Source organism: Alligator sinensis, unplaced genomic scaffold (genome assembly GCF_000455745.1).
Source record: "Alligator sinensis unplaced genomic scaffold, ASM45574v1 scaffold278_1, whole genome shotgun sequence".
Taxonomy (NCBI): Eukaryota; Metazoa; Chordata; order Crocodylia; family Alligatoridae; genus Alligator; species Alligator sinensis.
Window position 1 is genome coordinate 1,038,260 of NW_005841952.1, and position 22,641 is coordinate 1,060,900.

General features: G+C 49.1%; 1 protein-coding gene across 8 annotated transcripts in view; it reads left to right on the top strand.

Annotated features, from left to right (window-relative positions):
• The window catches only part of GRIK4 (glutamate ionotropic receptor kainate type subunit 4), a 271,109-nt gene that overhangs the window by 193,576 nt on the left and 54,892 nt on the right, over nt 1-22,641 (top strand). For 7 of the 8 annotated variants that reach the window (XR_003093249.1, XM_025200022.1, XM_025200021.1 and 4 more), the window contains 2 exons: nt 2,093-2,146; nt 19,218-19,379. Coding sequence is in view for 7 of the 8 variants with exons in the window: in XM_025200022.1 (XP_025055807.1) it covers nt 2,093-2,146; nt 19,218-19,379 (216 nt within the window). In the remaining variant the exon portion in view is untranslated. The remainder of the gene's footprint in view (nt 1-2,092; nt 2,147-19,217; nt 19,380-22,641) is intronic. The other variant, XM_025200023.1, reaches the window with a different exon arrangement.

Below are 22,641 nucleotides of genomic sequence, written 5' to 3' on the forward strand. Positions count from 1 at the left end.
TCCCTTCATTTTGTTTTTCACCTTCCAGCCTTCAGCTGATCAAGAGAGGCGCCAGTGACTAGCTACACATTCCCTTTTTGGTTTCCCTTTGAAAGGCCATGTCATGCCAGACATTCCTGCCACAGATTTATTGCACTTGTAAATATTGCACAAAACCTCCCAAGGGGGAGGGTGGGGGAAAGCCCTGAGGCCTCCTCCCCAGGATGCTTGCAGGGAGCAATGTTGCATCTGCCCTGTTTAGCCTCTTTACCTATGGCTTGAAGCAGGGTTCAGCAACCTGTGGCCCATGGAGCAACTGGATTCAGTCCATGGACATGGGACTTCATCTGTAGGTGCTCTCCTTATGCTATCATGGAGACAAACAGTGGCAGTAGAAGAAACCTGTGCATCCCCACATTGGACCCAGGGTGGTTTGCTTACACCTGCCGTACAGAGTTCAGCGGGCCACAATCTTACCTCTTCCTTACTCATTGCACTTTCTGACAGCTCCAGCCTCCAGGTAGGGCGGGAAGAGAAGAGGGGAAGTGGAGAGATCCCCTCCAAGATAATGAAGGGTTGCCTGGCAAAACTTTCTGCCAAGTCCCCTGAGCGTGATTTGAGACTGGCTGTTTGGCAGGGAACTGCCGTCTCCTGTTTTCCAAAGGATTTGCAGGCTAATTCCCCACCTTCCTGAGCATCTGCTGCAGTAACCGGCTCCTCATTCACTGTGAATTCTGGGGTTTCACACTTGTTTATTTAGCCATGCTTCGCTCCCTACACACACTTACACCCCATTAACCCCCTTTCCCATTCCCCTTCTCTTTATTCACCTGTTACAACTCTGCTAAATCCTAGAGGCTTTGTAAAGGCATGAGAGTTCATTCAGGCTAATCATCAGTTGCAGGATGTTAGAGCCTAAATTTGGCTGGTGTATGTGGGCAAAGATCCATGGGGCATGGCAGCCGTATCCCCTCCGATTCTGGTGAAGCTTTCCCTTCTTTTCCTCTCTGCAGCTTAATGTTTGCAGTGAAAAGCTGAACAGTTTGTAAAATCTTTGGTGTTTTGTTCTGTGATTTTTTTTTTTTTTTCCGCCCCATGGATTCTGCCAATATTTTTGCCAAGAATTTGCTACTTTCGCAGGAATTTTTGTTTGCACTTAGAAGCAGGCCTAGTGCTGAGCAACAGAGGCTGTATATGGCAAGTGTGAGCACATTTAAACTTCCCACATTTTCAGTGTGAAAAAATACATTGAGCTGAATCAGGGGTGGGATTGATACGGAGCGAGTGCCTGGCTGCCTGAAGGAGAGGGTAAAAATGCCATGCGACATTTTTTTTTTTTTTTTACAAAACTGACAGTTCTGCCAGCTCTTCCTTGTTCCTCCCAAAATGTTCCTAAACAGTGCTGTCCTTGAGGGCTTGTCTATGATCACCAGTTAGATTGTTTTAAAGATGCTGGTATAGTGGAAGTGGTACAGCACCCATAGTGAGTTTTATCAGTACAATGGGAGGCTGAGTAAGTTATATGGCTGTACGATCTATATACCGGCATCGTGTTCATACCTGGGGCTATATCAGTGACACCATTGTAGTCCAAGCCAAATAGCTGTTACTCTTACAAGGCTGGGCTCTGGGCTTATTCTTCTGACCTAGATGAGTATGGCAATCTGGGACTGCTAAAATCACTATTATTAGGCATGTTTGCAGCTGAAACTCTTTCTACCACTGTCCCTTCCTTCTCTGTTCCCCTTGTCTTTATTCACCTGTTAGGATCAGGGCCAGATTCAGTCACTGACTGGAGTCTGTGGCCTTTAGCCCAAGGTTAGATCAGATGTTCCCCGTCTGAGTCCTTCAGCGCTGCTGCAGTTGGAGTAACCTGCAGTTTCACTGAGACCTGCAGATGTTCACTGCCTCTGAAAAATCAGGTCCTGTAACTTTAATTTCATAGGTGAAACTGTACATCTGTGTCCTGCCCTTTCTGGCTTCTCAAAAGAGAGCAGTGTCCATGCACAGTGATAAGGGTGAAAAGTGAATCCAGCCCAGCCTGTCCTATTTCCGCCCCTGAGATTAAAGACGGTCACTCTCTGCTCTAATCTGATCTTCCTCTCCTTCACAGGCAGCCGAACTGGGGATGGCATCAGCCTATTACACATATATCTTCACTAACCTGGTAAGACATTTCCTCAGCTCCTCTCCCGTGCATATAGAGTCCCGCTAATGACAACTGATCTGCTCGCCCCATGGGAGTCTGGGTTGTGTCTGGTAGAGACATGTGCAAGAGGGAGTGGAAAAGCATTGATGAGCCAGAGGCATTTGGGGGTCTCCGAGAATCCAGGCTTTGGCCGAGAGAGAAATTAGCCCTGCCCTCCGTGTGATGAAAGCAGATTCATTCACCAGTGATGCCCTGTGGAATGGTAAAATGGCAGAGCCAGTCAACACCAGTGCTAAACGGGCGCTCCTGCCCTGTAAATTGAAGGGTGTGGACCTTGGACAAGAGAGAGTTGTGCTTCAGCTGCAAGTCCATCCTTTCTCCTCTTCTACTGAGAGCAGTGGGGGTGAGAGGGGTTGCTATAAGTCAGGGGTGGGCAAAATACAGCCTGGGGCCCAGATCTGGCCCACCAGGCCATTCTATCTGGCCCACAGGGCCCCTAAAAAATTAGAAAATTAATATTTATTTGCTCCTAGCTGCCTGTCAAAGATGACAGGAGCCAGGGGCAGTAGGACCCAGAGGAAGCTAGTGGCAGAACCCAGCAGCAAGGTCTGCCTAGCAGAGGCTTCTGGCCTGGGACCATGGGGCTGTTCCTGCTTCCCTGTGACAGAAAGGGAAATGCGGCCCTCAACAGTTTGCCAAAACTTGGCAAGCAAACCTTCGCCCAAAATAATTGCCTGCCCCTGCTATAAGTGGTACTGTCTTCAGCCCATCATTTCCAGCTTATGCCCGGCGCTGAGGGCCTGATCTGGAGCTCACTGAATGCAAGTCTTTGCATTGATTTCAGTGGGCTTTGGAGGATGCAGCAGCAGACAATTCTGCAACCCCTACTTAACCTATAACCCACTTACTTACCTGAGTAAAGTTTGATCTTACTAGTAGAAGTTTTGGGACTGAGCCCTGGTCAGCTAGAGACACCTGAAGCATAAACCCAGGACAGAGAGTTAAATCATCCTTTTAAGGACCTTTCCTTTGTCCCCTCTGGGTTTCTCAAGTACAGAAGACGAAACATGAGAAGACAGCATGTCTAACCCTACCTCTCCCCTCCCTTTAAAAGTTTTTCCTGGTGGGGACACTCTCTTTAAGGCACTGGGCCAGCTGCCCAGCTGGCAATAACCCACACAGATCCAGAGAGCTAAGACCATTTACATCAGCTGAGCTATAGCTGGGAGAAAGGGAACTGGTGCAGTGGTGGCAGCGTATGGACAGGGCAAGCCATGACATGAGTCTTAGTGAGGGGCTGAGTGCACGTGTAAGGCAACTCAAGGGTGATTGCATACCTGTGACAGGCAGGGAGAGGCATGTTTTTCAATGCAGCTTGTGGCAATTTAGCTTTACAGCTCCTAAGAACATTAATGGGAGATCATGCAGTTAAATCCCCATGCACTGCGCTAAACGAGAAGTAATGGGCTTAGGTAGCAGCAGGGAAGCCCAGAGTAAACATTAGGGAAACTTTCAAGCTAAAGGAGCTGCAAGGCCCTAAAACAATCTGCCACACGGGCTGGGGAAATTGCTATCCCCAGCAATAGTTCACTTGAGACTATCTATTAAGGATGGGGCAGGAGTAATGAAATCTGTCATTTCTTAGTGCAGGGGGATGGAGGAAATGATGAACCAGAGGCGCCTTTCAACCCAAATGATACTTTGATTCTCTAATGTCTATTAATATTTATGCCCGTGCGGGCGTGTGCCAGGAAAGCCGAGAGCTGCAGCGGGCGGCGTGTCTGTGTGTGTTTGGGTGGGAGATAGACAGAAACAGATGGAGCCAAGTGTGCAGGGAGGGTAACCCACACGGAGGAGCAGGCAACACCATGGAGAGCCAGTGGGAAGTGACACAAGGAGATGGCTTGTGAAAGGAGTCACCAGAGAGAGAAATGCTGTGCTCAGGCTTTCAGATAGCCTTCCAATTCCTTCTCGGAGCAAAATCCATAGGTCCTAACCCTAGTCAGTGCCATCCACTGAGGAATAGGCCATTCAGTCCTAGTCCTAGTTAAATCAATACAGATGATTGGCAACTCAATGAATAGTAAAGAAATACCTTATGTTGAGGAGCTGAGCAGTGACATAAACCTTGAAAGCTAAGTTTAAGCCAGTAGGACCCCAAAAGGTAGGGTTACCTTTTTCAGGTGGTATTTGTTGCTTCATGGCTATTAGCCCAAAGGCTTCATTGTTCTAGTCCGAATATTATTATTGGTAGTATTATTAATAATCATAACAGTAATGATCAAGATGATGATAATAGTAATGATGATGAGCATGATGATAATAATGATTAGGGTTTCATTCCTAGCTCTTCCACTGACTTTATACATGAACTAAGTACCAATAAGCGGCTCCTTGCCTCAATTTTTCCAACCTGTAAAAATGGAGAGAGCAATTCCCATCTCACAGGGGACAACATCAGGTTCAGGTCGTCAGCCTTTCTAAAGCACCTCGAGGTACTCTGTGAGAAATGCAGCATAATACTATGAGATCCATAGTTCTGAAGGTAAACCCCAACCCACAGCCATGTGTATTTGTCGGTGCATTGGCACACGGCATACTGTGTACAGTATTCTCAGGAGTGAAGCGTTTTAAACCCAAAACATGCTACATCCCGTTTATCTCTCACATGACACGCAAACTCTGGAGCAAAAACTACTGAGCCTGTTCATTTTCATCTAGCACGGGGTGGAGGGGGGTGACCGGGGGTTGTAAGTGCTCCCACAAATCAAATTATGAAAGATTTGAGCCTGGGACGATGGGACCCTGGGCCATGACCGGAGCAATGAATCGTGTCTCTGAATTTGGACACGGGCACGTTCAGAATTTGAGTTGAGATCAGAATCTGAAATTTGCAATTCAAGCCCATTCTTCTAATCTGGTTATGCATGACTTTAAGGTGAGGTTAGAGAGGAATGAATCCTAGGGCCATTCATTCTCCCTGGAAATTAATCACAAAGGGCATCTATTTATTCCAGTTTATTTTACCACTTTGCAAAAGACCAGTTCTCTAAAGAGCTAACTGGAGTTTTGACAGGGATCATTAAGAAGAAAGGTGACACTGGGCGAAACCTGGGCAGATGGAAGAGATATTTAAGGAAATTAGTAATATTTAAATGGGGATGAGAGATGGGAGTGAGCAATTTAAACTAATAAATCTGGAGGGATTATCAAGCTGCTAATGAACCCTCTGAGGTTTTGCAATCACTGCCTAATAGGAAAGATAAAATCATTGTGAACTGCTGTCTGGGAGAGCAGGCAGAAAGATGGTTTAAATGGAGGCAGACCTTGTTGAAAGAGAATAGACATTATGGATAGTTAAAGGCACGGATATTAAATATGTGGGAGATGGCAAAAATAATCAAACCTAAGAGAAGGGAAGGGAGGTTAAAAAGCTGAGTTGCACGCATGCCGAGGCACTGGAGGGCATCTCTGTTTATACCTCCTGGCATTAAGCTCATTACAGCCATTGTAATAAGAGCACGCTAGATAATGGCTAGTTAGGCACCATGACTTCCTGGCTTTCTCTCACAGCTGTGGGAGTGGGGATGCTGGGTGCCACATGGAAAGATCAGTGAGTCACAGACCTTAAATGTTACTTATGAGTCAGTGCAGCAGGGAGGAAGGATGGCTTGGGGAAACAGATGCCAAGCTTTAGCAAAGGCTCCAAGAGCAAATGAAGGACCTCTCAGCTCTCGATGCATGTGCACAGAGGCTGAGACCGAGAGGCAAGGACTTGGGTGGAAACACCCACAAGATGATTCACAGGTCACTGGCAGTTTATATACCTTTCTCCACCTGTGACAGGACCAGCTCCCCTTGTGTTGTCATGAGGGGCTGGGCCAGCTCCTCCCCATGGCTATCCAGAATCTAGAATGACTCCAAGAAGGGGCATTTGTGTGCAATGCTTTCCATCCCCGAAACTCAGAGGAGAGAGTGGTGTTATCCTTGAATGCTGGATGAGGAAACTGAGGCTCAGACTGGGGAGGCGACTTGCCACAGGCCACACAGTGCTTGAGATGACAGTGCTGGGACAGAACTGCTCCATCAGTGTTAAGGTCCTCCTACAAAGTACTCCTTAGTTAATTAAACTGGGGACAGTCTACAAGGTGTCGTATGTTGGTTGGTCTATAGTTGGTAGAGTAGGGTCGGAAAGGACCTGAGCAGATCATCAAGTCTGACCTCCTGCCATGGGCAGGAAAGGATGCTGGGGTCAAATGACCCCGGCTAGGTGATTATCTAGCCTCCTTTTGAAGACGCCCAGGGTAGGAGTGAGGATCACTTCTCTTGCGAGTTGGTTCCAGATCCTAGCCGCCCTGACTGAAGTAATGCCTCCTGATGTCTAGTCTAAACTTACTCTTGGTCAACTTGTGGCCGTTATTCCTTGTTACTCCTGGGAGTGCTTGGGAGAACAGGGACTCTCCCATTCCCCGCTGGTCCCCCTTGGCAAGTTTATAGCTGGCCACCAGATCCCCTCTCAGCCTTCTCTTGTGGAGGCTGAACAGGTTCAGGTCCCGTCGCCTCTCATTGTAGGGTCTGCCCTGCTGTCCCCTGATCATGCAAGTGGCGTCCTCTGGACCCTCTCCATGCTGTCCACATCCCTCCTGAAGTGCGGCACCCAGAACTGGACGCGGTACTCCAACTGCGGCCTGACCAGTGTCGCATAGAGGGAGGGGATCACCTCCTTGGACCTGCTCATGATGCATCTGTGGATGCATGTCAAGGTGTGGTTAGCCTTCCTGACCATGTCCTCACATTGGCTCATGTTCATCTTGGAATCAATAATGACTCCAAGATCCCTTTCTGCCTCTGTGCTGACGAGAAGGGAGATTTTCTCCATCCACCCTAGAGGTGGCTGCATTTCCTCTGTATGTGTCCGCGTATAGATTTTGCTGAATAGTTTGGTTTTTACTTTGTGGTGAAAAGGACCCATGTCATGGTAACACCAGGAGAAGGACATGGAGTGGGATTAAAGCCCCTGGTGGAGTGCTGGCCCCTTTACCCACCTACCTACAACCCTGCTGTTCAGTGGATGCGTGTATCCAGCACCACATTAAAGGGGTCCCAGCAGGCATTGTATTCATGATGTTGCCACCCCTCTTGGCCTTCTTCTTGCTCTGGAGGGGTAGTAATTTACTGAGACCAATAGCAAATGCTTCCCCCATGTAGCATTATGTCCAGCTCATCCCACCTTACCCATCTGCACGGCTGCTCTGGGGATGAAAATCTACCCATTTCCCCAACCCACCTGGTTCAGGAGTGGAGAGAAAGCTGGCACATGGGACCTACTTGCCCTACGCAGGGGACAGTTGTTTCCTTCTTGGCCTTTACCTTAGCATAAGGACCAGCCTGTAATCTAAAACATAGCGAATGGCATTGATAAGAAAAAAAATAATTAAAACAATTTGTTTAGCAGAGAAATTTGACTTGATAAAGGTTTGGAGGAAAAATTGTAACCATGTTGCCATTTGATTTGTAATAATAATAAGGATGATGTGTAGATAGAGCGATGCAGATAGGCTACCGTGAATTGCAAAAAAAAAAAAAAAAAAATTATTGCATCTCCCAGCCTTGGAAATATTTGAAACCAGCAGAGCAAAGAATGAGAGGTTTTGGATGTCTCCAAAAACCAACGATTAGAATTAATTCCTTGTAGGTCATTAATTCTGTGTAGCTTGTTGTTTTGCCTTGTTTCTGTGTGTGTGGGTTTAATATATTATATGGACCTGGGGCTGGGTTTAAATTTCAATGCATTTTTCAAGGAGATAAGATGGAAATAATTGAAACTATTAAAATTACTACGGCAAGAAGGAAGGTGTAAAGGCATTTTAGTGGTGCCTTGAGTCAGGCACTTTCTTCATTGTATGTAGGTTTGTTCCCTGACAGCATTTTCTGGGGTTGCTGTGTGCTGATAAAACAGCTGCTGCGTTGTATCGCCGGAGCCCGAATAAATCAGTTTTGTTTTGTTTTGTGTTTGTCAATGATCTGTGAAGAGATGGTTATACATAGCAGGCGAGATTTTCAAAGCTGCCTAATTGGTTTGGATGCTCAGTTGGAAATTAATAGGAATCGGGTGTCCAAATCATGTAGGCAGCTTTGCAGATTTCAGCTGCAGTTCTTCATTCGTGTTAAGATCCTTTAGGAGGGAGGCCTGAGAGCCGCCTAAGTGGAGGTTAAATGGCTGAGTGGTTTAGGAGGCTAGACTAGGAGTGAAACAGAGAAGTGGAAGAAACCTGGTTTCAGTGACTTAATGGAAGCTGTTAAGGTTTAACAGTTCTCCGTTGTCCTTGGGCCGGCAGGGATGCGACGCAGTCGGCATTCATGATACAGCAACCTCATAAGATCAGCAAGAATGCATAAGTCAGCCATGGGCAGGTGCCCCAAATATTCACAAGGGTCGTTAGGACAGCAGTTCTCAGCAGGCTCATGTAGTCCAGTGTATCGGCATGTCTGCCCACACCCAGGAGACCACTGCTTGTTGTTCCTATGACTTTCTTCTGCCAGGGAAATTGATTTTTACGTCTGGTTTATTGTACAATTATTGACTCTGTTAATATATTATAAACTTACTGAGCCTTTCAAGAAAACTATAAAGCACTTTGCATAATTCCATGCGCTTAGGTAAATAAATAAATATGTTTTTAGCGCATCTCAGACATGATTAATAGACTCAACGACTCAGCCGGGAAGGCAACCGAGTCCAGAGATGTAGAAATGGGTATTCTCCGTGCGTTGCATCTAACACAGGAGGACTAACATGCCTTCGTGGGAAAGGTGCCAGGCTTGTGAGCGATTGACTGTCTCAAAGGCCAAATGTCCCATCCATAACGTCAACCTGGAGCCGCACACAGGAATCCAGTGTCATTACGTTGGTCCCTGGTGTGTCCATCTGTTCATTTTAATGTGCACCTGGGGGGCAGCACCCTTTTGGGACCTCACTTATTCAAGCCCCAATGGCTCAGGTTCAGTACAAATTCAGGACTCCACTTATCACCCTGATAACTGTTTGCATCAGTGATAAAGAGATCATGGAGCAGAGGCCATTTACAGTAAAGCAGGGGATCCCTCACATGTTTTAGCTGCCTTCCTGCAGTAACTGTTTGTGGTCTGTGTCACACCTTGGCTCCAATACCTTCTCCTCCTTTCCCCTCTACCTTGGGCTTGGTCGTGGGTAGGTTGAGAAGTGTGCTGATAAAAAAAACAGCTCACGACAGTTAAGTTCAACTCTTCGTGCCCAGCTGCTGCAGTTCAAACAGGGAGTCATTTCACAGACGTCAATAGAGCTATACTAGATTTATTCTAGTACGCGTGAGAAACAGATCCTGCCTGCCGTATCGTTCACCCAAGCCCTGTGGTAGTTCTCAAGTCCTTGCCAGGGCAAAACACTTACTGATGGCCAGTAGGACTTGTGTCTGAACAGGGGATGCAGGGTTTGAGACCTGCCTGCTTCAGTTCGCCCACTTCTAAAGTGGAAATAAGAATGCACATCCGTGAGTGTGTTTGGTCCTTAGCTAGTATAAATCAGCACTGAAGTCAGTTGGGTTATACCTGTTTACTCCAGGTGCAGATTTGGCCCCATGTTGGTGAAGTGCTTTGAGATCCCTGCATGGAAGTCACCGCATATAATTTCCAAGCATGAGCTGTTGTTACTCAGGCAAAACTACTATTGATCTCAATGAGAGTTTGCCCTGAGGCAGGAATAGTAGGATTTGACCCATTTATTAAAGACAGAGAAGAACAGGAGCAGCATGTTCTGGGCTTGCCAGGCCAATCTTGTAAGTCAGCTTTGCATCTGTAGCAGCCAGAATGACCAGAAGTTTGGGTGATCCCATTAAAGCGTGGCTATCACCAACTGAGGATTTGGGCCATAACCTAATCTAGACCCCCAGCAGCAGGAGCAGCAGCAATGACATTTGGAGATCACTTGGAGGCTGTTAATCAGCAGATCTGAAAACCCAATACAGCCCTTAGGGTAATTAAAAGAAGACGATGCACATGCCTGTCAAGGTCTCAGTGCCACTAAAAATCAAAGTGAGCACATCCTGGCAGGTGTTTTGAGCTGCCAGGAAGGTGAAAGGGGGAAATGTGCTGCTATCTCCTGGCTTCCCGGGTGATCTGGGTTATTAAAAGGGAGATAAAAATCTAGTAAAGGCATGAGAGTCTCACCGACGCAATGGGGATACAAAACAATATTGCCGGCCCAATCGATGAAATGAGAAGGAACCCGATAGCTGATGCAGAGAACTGAACAATAGCAAACTGGCCTTCTCTACCGTCAGAGATAAGCAATTACTAGAAGCCAGTCATTCAAGTGAGATCAGCGGCATGACAATGCAGATGAATCTCACGGGTTCTGAGTCTCGGGTTTAAAATACATTTCCTTATCAGCAGGTTCTTATAAGAGTAATAATCCTTTGCTCGTCTAGCCCTTTCCAACCAAAGATCTCTAGCCCCGTTGCAACATGAAGCCCCAGTTTCCTCTTGAGCGGCACAGGTATGATTAGCTTGAATTAACTAATGGGGAAATTAGATGACAGAGACCAGGGGTGACTTGGCCAAGGTCTCCTTGAGCCTGGAAGAGAAACCAGGTGTCCCAGCTCTGGCAGTGGAAACCCAGTTTGCACGTGGTGCGGGGAATGCACGAGTGTTTTAAAAGGAATTGGTTCGAGGCTGCGGTCAGCCTCTAATGCTAATTCACTGACCAAGCGGGTCTGAGGGAAACCTGAAGCTGACTCCAAGTTTCTCTCCGTGGCGGTGTTTTGAGTTTGCTAGTGAACTGTGAACTGAGCACCAAGGCTGTAGCACAATATTTAAATTCAAGCACATGCTTAAGTGCTTTGCTGAGCTGTGGTCTCAGGCCACGCTGCCATCAGTGGGGTCTTTCTGTGGATTGCAGTCCAGGGTGTTTTCTGGTTAGCTTTTCTTTGTGACTCAGTTGGCCCATCTGTGTACAGCGCCACTCCAATTTGCAGCCTGGAGAATGTGAGGCTCGGTGATTTAATAGTGTTAATAAAGCACTCGGAGATGCGGTGATGAAAATGACAATAGAAAAGCAGTATATATTCAGGCTATTTATTATAGAAACCAAAAGAAACTAGTAAGCGGGAGTGGAAATTTTCAATAACTCTTCAATTGAAACAACACAATCCCCAGCATCGGCAATTAGGGGAACCTGTGGGTGCTCAGTTCTGGTCAGGATCAGGCCCCATTTGGGATCACAGCGCATGAGTCAGAGGTTTGCACTGAGTCATATCTTCGACTCCAAGGAGTTGATATCCCTAATGGAATAGAGCATATGGCCTGTAAATCTTGGGATGGTAATTCACGGTGGGTGATGCCACCAAAATCAAAGTCATGACTATGAGATACAGGGACCGGCTGTGCTGCTTTTATTGGGCAGGTTCTCCTGATGATCTAAAGGCTTGGGTCACTCTTTGTCTGCTGCCATAAAGTACAGGAGCGCACTTTGAGTGCTGCGGGAAGAGCTGCAGAAACCCAAGAGTGACTTCATCCTATAATAATTCCTCTAGCTCTGTCTCCTGGGGAACTCCTTTGTATTCAATTAGTTAATGTATGCCTAGTACTTTGAAAATATAGTGCGCCGTATAATTGCTAAGTGTTATTATTTAACTTTATTTAACTGTGTGCAGTTAGTGGTTACAGCCCTGGACTGGGAGTCAGGAAATTGGAGTTCGGAGTCCCTGCCTTTGCTGCAGACTCAGCACTCCTCTTGCAAGGTACTTTGAAGGCCTCTGTTTTTAGAACGACTCATTTAATTTTGGGTGCCCCATTTCAGGCACTTAGGGCCAGGTTTTGACAGACATCCCCCCCCAGTCCCCCCATCCCTCGCGGCCTAAAATTGCATGAAGCAAGTGCTGACTGAGGGTACTCTGTCTGCCCCTTTGAAAGTCTGATCCCTAGGTCTCAAATGGGGTGCCCCAAATCAGCAGGCACTTGACATTTCTGGTCTTCTCCATGCCTCAGTTTCCCTTCGTGTAGAAGGATGACAGTCCTTGTCTGTGTTGCTCAGAGTCTGAATGCACTGGTGTTGGTGAGGTCCTTTAAGGGGCCTGAATGGCGAGGTTTATTGGAAAGGCAATGCCTGCTGCTTTAGTGGTAGCAGTACTGGGAGGGCAGGTCTGTGCTGCCTTGCCCCTTCATAGGATTGCCAACTCTGACTGAAGCTATTCCGGGAGATTTTTTTTTCTTCCAACATGATGTAATGTCATTAATTGTACTGTTCAACCCGTTCACAATATCAATCTCCCAGATTGCTTTCGGCAGTCACCGGGAGATCAGTGCCGATTCCAGTAGAATCTCAGCCAATCCAGGAGCATTGGCAACCCTACCCCTTCAATTCACTCCCTCTCCACACCAGCCAACTCCTGGAAATATGGCATTTGTCACTGCCTAAATCAGCAGGAGCGCGTGCCAGTAAGCACACCTGAGGCAGCATATGAATGGGGTTGGAGATGTGCTCCTGGCCACAGTAGGACGGCTCCATTGCCCAGTTTGAAGGAGCTGGCATGTGTGCAGGAGACGTGAGGGGAGCGGGGGTAGGCATCATGGTAGTATTGCCTGTGGTGCGGACAGCCCAGATAAGTCTCTCTGTAAAACTGCTTGTTGTTTGCATCCGTATTAGTGCCTGTGTGGGTGTGGGATCAGCCTGCAAGTGGGTTTATATCTGTTTGTGATCTGCCCATACCTGCATGCTCCTGAGGTATCCAGACAGACAAACGCACAGGCTATGAACTGGTGCATGTGAATTCTTGTCACAAGAGAGCCCTGGGGAGCACAGAGCTGCCTGTGAAGGACAGATGACCTGTCTCTGGCCAAGGAGATCAATGGATGAGAGGTGGCATGAAGGAGGAGGCAGCTGGCGAGGCTAGAATGGAGGGTTTAAGAGCTTGGAGTCTCCCATTAAATAGAATCGGTTGACAGGTATGAATTATTCTCCCAGCAGCTCCTTGCTCTTGGGAGTTATTACCTGAAAAGCAATCTTAAATCCTGCAAAAAGCCCCCGCCCGCCGTGTAGATAGGAGGGAGCAAACACATCAGTGACTATGAAAGGCAAGAAGGGAAGAGAGAGTGCCCAAAGACCCACTCACCTCCTGTGTGCCTTGAGCATCCTTCCCATTCATGGCTGAGAAGCAGAGAAAGTGCCAGGAGCAAACAGCATCCCCTTGAGAGAAGTGGCTGTGGAAGAGAACAGGTGGCAGTGACTGTGCTCTGTAATGGGAGAGATCGCAGCTGCAGAAAGCTCAGATCTGATCTCCACAAAAGCATCAGAGTCCCAGTCCCAGTTTGAGTTAGGCTAATATTGAGCACAGTGCATGAGAACAGTATGGTATCTGAAATTCAGTATGTGGACTGTCTGCAAAAGATTATGCTTCAGCAGGGGTCACACTGGGTATGTCTAGACTTGGAAGAGTGGTCGTGGTAAGATTAGGACAAGCTAATGTACTTTAGCAGACTGTTCCCCACTGTTAGTTGCAAAGGTTAATACAGACATTTAAAAAGCCCGAGCCTGAACTGATTCCATCTTGCAGGTTAGTCTAACCTGCGTAGATTGAACCGACAAGCAAGTGAATAGACATTCACTTTTGATTCAGGAAATGCAGCCACATGCCTGCAGTAGCTCAGGCTAGAGCACGAGCCCTCCTTTCCCTAAGGCTGGAGGGAAGCTGAGCTGAGGGGGGTGGCTGTGGCCAGGCCCCAGCAGGCTGAGTATGACTGGGGAGGGGTTTAAACCCCACCCTGGCCTGCAGGGACCCCAGCCAGGGTGTGCCTGAAAGGGGAAGCAGCCCTTGCCAGGCTTGTCCACAAGTGACAGTGGGGAAGGGAGGGGGATTAAATGCCCCCCCCTCCCCTACCTCCCCTCTCCCACCAGCATGAGACCCCAGCCCGGGGAGTCCTCACTCCCATCTGCCTTGGAGCACATGAAGGAGCCTGGCACCTGGCCTGGCTTGGCCTCCAGCATTGCACTGCCCAGCTTCTTAGTGCTCTTATCCAGCTGCAGGTGCTGCTGGGGTGAGACTGCACCGTGTACACTGCTCGGGCTGGCCTGGCACCGCTCTCCAGTGAGTAGAAGGGGCCACCAGACAGGAGCTGCTCCCCCAACTGTATGCTTGGTTCGCCTTGGCTCTGCCCCAGGCTAGCGCTGACACATACTCAATCCCCTGCCCTGCCCTCCACCCCCTCCCACCCCCCCACAGCCGCGGTCCCTCTGCTCAGCAGGGCCGATGTCCGGGATCGAGTGGCCACTGCTGCCACTACTGCGCTCTGCTCTGTGCATGTCCCCTCATGTCCGGCCTTTGCTCCTGGGCTGCCCCAAGTGAAATTCCTGCCCCAGCCGCTGGTAAGGTGCACTGGGATCGTCCCCTGGCTGGGATGGGGGGCTCTAGGGGTCCCAGGCCATGCTGAGCTGTGAGCAGGGAGCAAAAGCCAAGCAGACTCCAACTGGGGTCCCGTGCTGGTGGGAGAAGGGAGATGATGGTTTAATCCCCCTCTGCCTGAGCCTGCTGTCCCACGTCCCCGCCCCATCCACTCCAGCTGGGAAGAGTCTGGCAGAGGTGCTGCACCCCTGCCAGGCAGACTAGGCTGTGTACCCAGCTGGATTCCCACCCGCCTTGTCAGCCAGCCCACACTGCTCAGCTGGACAGCAAAGGGGCAGGGCCAACCCTGCGCTGCCAGCCCAGCCCAGGATTGCAAAGCATCCTGGGATGCTGGGAGACTGTGATTTAACTTGAACCAGGAAGGGGCTTGGACAGAAGTTCCATAAACCAGCTTCACCTAAATCAGTTAAGTCTGATACTACATTCAACCAGGTTTATCTTAAACTAGTTCCGGCCATTTTGAAACTGGTTTATGTGAACTGAACTTGTGTTAAGTTACAGGTTGAAACCAGTTTCTGATCACTTAAACCGGTTTACATGTAACTTCTGTCCCTAGCCAAAGTACCTGGTCAAGGTCAGTATTAAGGGTTGCTGAGGTGCCTGGGTTTGAATCCCAACTATGCATCTGACCCAGCCGTTTAAGAAATAGGCATAATAGTTCCCTGGCTTGCATGGCATGAGGACAAATCCCTCACTATGTATGGAGAAGGGGGCCACAAGATGACTGAAGGATGCCTCCCGCCAGGACCCTGGTTAAGCCTGCAGCTTGCGCAGTGAAGCACAGAAAGCATCAGGGCCGAACTGCTGCAGATGCAGTGTGTCGCTGAAAAGCCAAATATCCCCTTTGGCTGGCGGCAGGTGGAACAGAGCTGAGTGATGGGTTATCCAGCTCTGAAAATCAGCTGAGCGGCACAGGGCTCGAATGGCAAATGAGGTGGTGTTTGTAAAACGTGGATTTGAAAATGTCAAGCGGCATGAGAGGCTGCCGAAGGGGAAATAAATAGGGGGCAGAGACAACTTCTAAAGCAGTCAGGTACTGCCACGTTTTTCCCCTCTGCAGCTGCTCTGACCTTACCAAATCCTTTTATCCCATTCCAAATGATGCATCTCCCCCAGGAGCTGTTTAATCCACATCTCATTCCATAGTCAGCTCGGAGGTCATGACTTATTTTTAATGTCATTTCTGAGAGGGGGCTGGAGCTGGGGGGTGGGAGTATAGAGGAGTTTTGTGTGCGAATAGGCTTATTTAGAGGCCATTCAGCACCCAGAGGTTAGGGAAGCGTGCATTTTGAATATGAAGGAACTACTTTTTTACTTTGTAGGGGTTTTTAATGGCAAGAGGCTGGCTTAGAAAAAGACTGAGAGTGAGGGCATTCTGCACTTTGAGGAACCACATCTATTGGACTGAGAAAGCCTTATTAACAGTTCACTGGTGCAAACATTTTCTCTTTGTCAACGTGCCATCAAGGGTCTTCTCCCCTAAGGAAACAGTGTGCTAGTAGACAGAGCACCTGATTAGCGCTCACAAGGCCTGGGTACTAATCCCAGCTCTGCCCTGGTATTTTGCCACATGACTTCAGGCAAATCACTTTATTGCCCACTGCCTCAGTTTCCCCATCTGTACATGTAATTATGCTGGTTTCCTTTGCGAAGCGCTAGAAAGCACTTGATGTGACAGTTAGGACAGTCCTGCAAGGAGCTGACCTTGCCTCAAAGAAAACGCCCATCAATCAGAATATAATCAAGAAAACCAATGATTTTTGGAAGCCTTGTCTTTTGGTAGACCCGTCCTGAACGGTACCAAAAGAGTACAACTTCCCTAGTCCTGAGTACCCACAGCTCCCACTTCCTGCACGTGGAGTTTTGCGAGTACTTGGCCCACTGTGGTCAGCCAAAAACCTCTAGGGCGTTGTATTCGGTGACCATTTTGGAACACGTGCCTCAGTTTCCACACCTGTATGATGAAGCCAACAGGAGTGGAGGTGATCTCATGGAACTGTGGTTCCTTGGTGCTTGCGCCCCTTCCCTCCCTGCCCACTGCAGCCAGGGAGCTGTGTTGCAAGGCGTCGGCATGCCACTTGCCATGGCACTTTGCATCCAAAATCTCCTCAGGCCCAGAGTCTCATTAGCCATCTGCCCTCATTCTGCAGGTTGACAGGATGCAGAGTGTAAATGGATAACCTGTCAGGGAGACAGGAGGATAATATCATTCAAATGAATCAATAGTTCACAGGCAATTTCATGTTACCTAATGTTAATGCGGTTGTGTCCAAAATGCACTTAATTCTGTGTCTGATCTCATTCCCATAGGACCTCGCCAGGCTGTAGTAGGAGTCTTGCCCCTCCACATCTCTGAAACTTAAAATCATTGTTCCTATCAGCCAGAAAAAACCATGAAGGCATTCGTGTTAGTGATGGAGGGGAATGGCGCTCTGTCAGCTTCCTCAGTCACAGTCACCACCTTCTATCTGCATTTTAGCAATTAGCCAGAAATAAATGATCTCCCAGTGATAGTGCCAGGCAGACTGGAAACTTCCACAGTAAACTGGTCTTGTGGCATCGCTGTGTTGCTTGCTATCAACAGCCATGGCAGCACCAGGGAGCCTCAGTTGCAGACCAGAGTACCCCAGTACAAGCTGTGTCCAGATGCAGAAAAAAAGAGTAGGCCCTGCCCCAGATGGCTGGGCAAAATAAAGTAAGTGTGAGTACCTTGCAACTGCAGGTCTAACGTCATGCCTGGATCACATGCCACTGTGAAAAGAGCCTTCACCGTTCACTCTGGGCACGCCTAAGCCTGGCACGTCAGCAGAGTAGAGGGTTTGGAGGCATCGCAAGGTGCTCGCAGGCTCGTCTGACATGGAGCTGAAAAGGGGTGCCTGGGCATACATTCAGTCCCTCCCTTCCTCCTGTGCTGTCTGCACTGCCCAGGTGATGAAACTGGGTGCTGGCACAGAGGGAGTGAGAAAGCAGTGCCTGTTACCCTGCAGGGAGGTGGCATAGACCTTGCTTAAATGGGCTCTGCAGCCATTAATTACTGCAGCAGTGCTAACAGCCTGTGAAGAAAGAGGCAGTATTCCCCTTTTAAGACAAGCAAACTTAGGCACAGAGACCAGCCAGGCAACGGGTGGCTGGCAGACCTGAGACTAGAACGGGAGATGCCCAACTCCCCAGCCCGGGTTGTAACCAGGAGTCCATGCGCTCCATGCCCTTTCTGCTGTCTCCCCAGCATCACCAAGGGCCTTGGCTACTCACCCATGACTGTCCCCTGTCTCAAGAAATAAAGCAATGAAAGAAACACTTCTGACTGAGAAGCGCGGGGACCTTCTAGGTCTGTCTTGGGTAATGGAACTGGTTTAATTGCTTGTGCGCGTGCCCTGCTTATAACATGAGATAAAACCCTTGAAATGGTCTATCTGGAAAACAGCAGCAATTGGCAGGAGGTAAATTCAGCAGCTGGTATTTGAAGCCTTGGCCAGAGCCCAATCAGTGGTTATTTCTGAGGCAAGAAATAGGAGATGATGAAATAGCAGGAGGCTCTTTCTCTACAGGTGTCTCCATGGTCTGTCACACGGGGAGGGCTGGGAGTCCCCCTCCGCTCAGACGGACAGCTGTGTACCTGGAGCTCTCAGCCATGGCAGGGAACAGTTGTGACTCCTGGAATAAGGCTGTAGCGTGGAAACAGTGTGCTGTCAGGGATCTCTCTAGAGGTTGGAGCTGGGCCAGGGCTTCTTCCTCCCTCTTTTAAAAGCAAAATGTTCTGTTGGTCCTTTCTGATAAACAAGTGATGGGGGGGAGGTGGGAGGCGCTGGGTCAGGAGGGACCCTCTCCATCAAAGTGGCATGTGGAATTAGGGGGGCAGTGGAAAATGCACTGGAGCGACTGTCCTGGAGGCTTTGAGGACCTTTGTTTGCCTGCAGGACAGATGCTGCTGGGTAGTGGCAAGGTGGGGGTGGGATATGCCACTTAATTGCAGGGCTCTTCCCCTTGAGCTGGGCACTCTGTCCTGGGTGGACCTCTTCCAAACCTCTGCTTGTCCTCAGACCCCTGAGGATAGGGCATCTCTGGCTGTCCAGACACTTTTCCCTGGTCAACTCCAAGGCTCCCATGTCTCCCCATGCCTTCACTAGCCCCTTTCCCCACTGGTTCTCCCAGTGCCTTGGTGGGGAACCACAGCTCTTTTTTTGACACTGTATTTGATCTCGTTGTAATGGCGTGTCGAGGATATAAAGCTGCTGCGGCATTTGTTGCTGAGAATATGGCTTCAGTCTTCCACAGCCCTACCTTCCCTGCCAATATGTCTATCATGCTGTGTAGGGTTCACTGTCACGGGTTGCAAAAGGAGGTCCATTTCCAATACCCATTTAGTTGTTGGTCTCTACACAAGAGCTGATGTTTGTGGTGGTCGGCTCAGCTGCTGCCACTCTCGGGAGCGAGAGGTCCCCAGCCGATTCCATATCCTGACTTGCCACCAGCTGTCGTACGATCCTGACTCTTGGTTGCCAACAGCCTGGGGTGGGCGCATTTCAACCATCCAGTGAATGCTTTCCACCACCTGCACTCCCTGCCTCCTTTTGCTCCGTGACCTGGTAATGAATTAGCTACCATACTCCGTCGCCTAATGCTGCTTTCTCTTTTGGGTTGCTGCTGTGCTTTAGGAGTTTTCCCTCCAGCGACTGGACAGCCTGCTGGATGACCGGGTGAACGTCTTGGGATTTTCCATCTTCAACCAATCTCATGCTTTCTTCCAAGAGTTCGTCCAGAGCCTCAACCACTCCTGGCAAGAGAACTGTGACCACGCTCCCTTTACAGGCCCTGCGGTAAGCATAGCTCTCTCTACCACATCCCTTTCTACAGCTGTCAGAAGCGGTAACGAGGCAGCAGGGGCTGACGCAAAGGTGACGATCAATGTGGAACAGCTGTGAAGGGAACAGGCGAGCAGAGCTTGTGAGTGATGGTGCAGGACAAGCGAGTAATGCAGAAAAGCAATAAACTGGCTGGGTTGATGTAGAGGCTGCTGTGGTGGATGGGAAGCATTACAGGAAAGGATGGGACTTCTCACAAAGAAAGAGGATAAGCAGCTAGGTGAGGAGCCGGGAGTAGCACTAGGCATATGCATCAAAGGTCTTGGTGTGATGGTCACAGGACTCCATACAAACAGAGTCATTCACTAGATCTCTTTGCACGCGCCACGATTCAGAGGATCGATGGTTGCCTACTCAACATCTGGTTGCAGAGCTGAGGGAATAGGCACCTTTCCTCCTCCCTCATGCACCCCTTTGCTCCTTTTGAGTTTGAGGTTGCTATTGTCAGCATTTCAGGTGAAAGAATTGCATTGTCATATAAATACAGGTGGGAAGCAATGTTTTCCAGGAGCTCATTAAATCACGGGGATTGCCAAGCCTCCTTACAGCTCCATTAGTTCGGTGTGTGAGAGCACTCTGCCATGTAGACATACTCAAAGAGGGCTCTGCTCCTTTTTAGCTTGGTCCACTTTGAGAGTTACTCAAGGCTAGCTACTTCCCTTCACAGTCATCCCCTATCTTCATCTGAGTTTTCCTGTGCAGCAGGCTTCCCTGGGAAGGTAGGGGAGGAAGGGGAAGCAGATGCAGACAATGTAGGAAGGGAGCCTCCTGGGCCCTAGCTGGAAGCTTGAGGGGCGAGATACTTCACATGCTCCAGAGTCTCCCTGATGAGCCTGCTAATGACTGCTGCAATCTCCCCTAGGGTCCCTGTCTCTCTTGGAAAGTTTGCAGAGCAGCTTTGCTACAAATGGATGGAGGGGGGAGGATAGAGTTTGGGGAGAGGAAAAAGCAGCAAACAATTTGCATCTTGACAAATGGAATAAAAATCCCCTGGGCTCCCGAGGCAGCCTGGAAGCCCCATGGTTTTTGCTACAAATAAACTGTAAGCAGCGCCAATAAGGAGTCTTCTCCACTTTGTATTTGCTTGACAGGAAGAGGCAGTTGTGGTTCACACCTGAGTGGTACCAACCTGCTGCTGCAACAGCGCCGACGCTGTGCTCTCGCCAGCTCTTCCCTCCCCTGCCCCTCTCGTCCTTACCCTCCCTTTGTGCTCAGGTGGCTGCAGCTTGTGCACCGTCTGGTTGGCTGCATCTCGATGCACTCTGCACAAGGAATCTGCCTGCTTGGGCGACAGCTGCAGGGCTGTTGTGATGCATTAAAACTAAAGCTTTTCTAACAGAGCAATCAGATGCTAACCCCGAGAAGTGCAAATGCTGAAGGTGGGGAAGAAAACATCTCCGCTCTCTTCTTTCCTGATTGTCTCGAATGGGCTTGAGAATGCTCCAGAGATGCAAGGAGCACAGGGCTGCCCCTTTTTGATCCCCACCTTGCCCCCTATTTTTGAGTGAATTCAGTGCTGGTGATTGGTGCCGGCTCGGGAGTCTGTCTAAAACTCCAGTCCATGTAACATTAAGGTAGCTGGATGTCTAAGTTGTTCAAAAAACAGACTAAGCAGAAGGGTAAATCCCTCCTGCATTAGAGAGGTGGCTTCCAGGAGGGGTTAGGTGGGAGGACACAAAGGGGGTTCAGTCACCCTGGCCCATTCAGTCCTACCTCTGTCGATTATCGAGTCCCATCCCATTTCCAACCCCAAACCTTGGTGGGTTGTAGTGATTTTCAACCTCTTTGTCATGGCAGCTTAATATTTGCATCCCCAAGAGACCGCCCTCCTTCTCCCCCCGGGGACTGGACCCCCCACTGTCCTAGGCATGGTGGAGCAGTAGCTGCCCCCAAATGCTTCCAGTTTAAACTGGCACCAGAAAAGATGGGCAAAAGGAAGGGATATTTTGCAGAGAGGGTTCAAAGAGAGTCAGGCTGTATCTACATTTGTTGTGGGGTGCTGCTCTTGTGTACCTGCACGGAAATGCTGAATACTTAGGGGCCTGAGGACCCTGGTCCCCTCAGGAAGAGGGCTGTCACCTGAAATGCATAAAATGTCCACATGTCCATCATCTTAGCACCTCTGCCCCTGGTAAAAATAAAAATCAGCACTTATGCACCTGCATACTTCCCACACCTGCCAAACCTAGAGCCCAGGCAGTAGAGGTGCTCTGGGGGCTCCCCTGGCTGCTGCTGCTGCTCCCTGTCTCTGGCATGATTGAGGGCAGTGGCAGTAGGTGCCCCTAGAGCAGCTTTGCCACCTCATTTCCTGGCTTGGCAGATACCGAGCAGGAGCTGGGGGGTGCAGCGTATGTGAGCAGCACCCCGGCAGTGCAGAGGAGGCGTTGTGCATGTACCTCCAGTGACATCCCTGATTTAATGCAGGCAGTTTGGGGCCAGCTGGAGCCTCCAGAGTGAGTCTAGAGACATAGCCACGAGACTGTGATATAGAGGGTCTCTTCCTGACCCCATCATTGTGATGACTGAGCACCATTACTAAGGCCCTCTGCTATTCAGTCCCCAGTGATAAAGAAAAGTGTTTTGCCAGTGAAACAAAACTATACAAGCAGGAGGCTGATTTTCTTGTCTTCAGTTTGCTAGGGAAGTCCCTCATTTCACCGTGAATTGTCTCCTGTCTCTTGCCATTGCAAGCACCTGCTGGAGCTAAGCTCTTAACTTAGCTCAGACAAGTACCTCCCTCTTGGAAGTGCTTCCCCTGTCAGCTCCAGCAAGCTGAGATCTCCTGGAACGGTTCAGGGATGGGGCTTCAACAGCTGGACATGGCAGGAGGTTTCCTATAAGCTGCAGAATCCTAGGGCTTCCTTGCCAGAGATGTGAAAGTGTCTTTGGAAGGAGGAGGGAGATACTTGTTCAAATGCCATTCTCATTAATCACGTTGCAAAGAAAGGAAATCAGAGAAAATCATTAAAATTACAGATGGCTAGATTAGGTAATTAGAATTTAGGCTAAAACAGATGTTTGTAATTAAGTGTTTATTTCATTGAATAAAATCCAGATTGTAAAGTCTATTGCACGGGATTGTAATGGTTTTAATTCTCTGTGTTATGTTTGGGGGGCAAAGATGCAGACGACAGTGGTTTAGGTGGGGGAGGGGGGAAGAAACAACCCAAACTGCCCCTGTGCCTGCTGAGAGCAGCCTGTCTTCCAACGTTGGCGT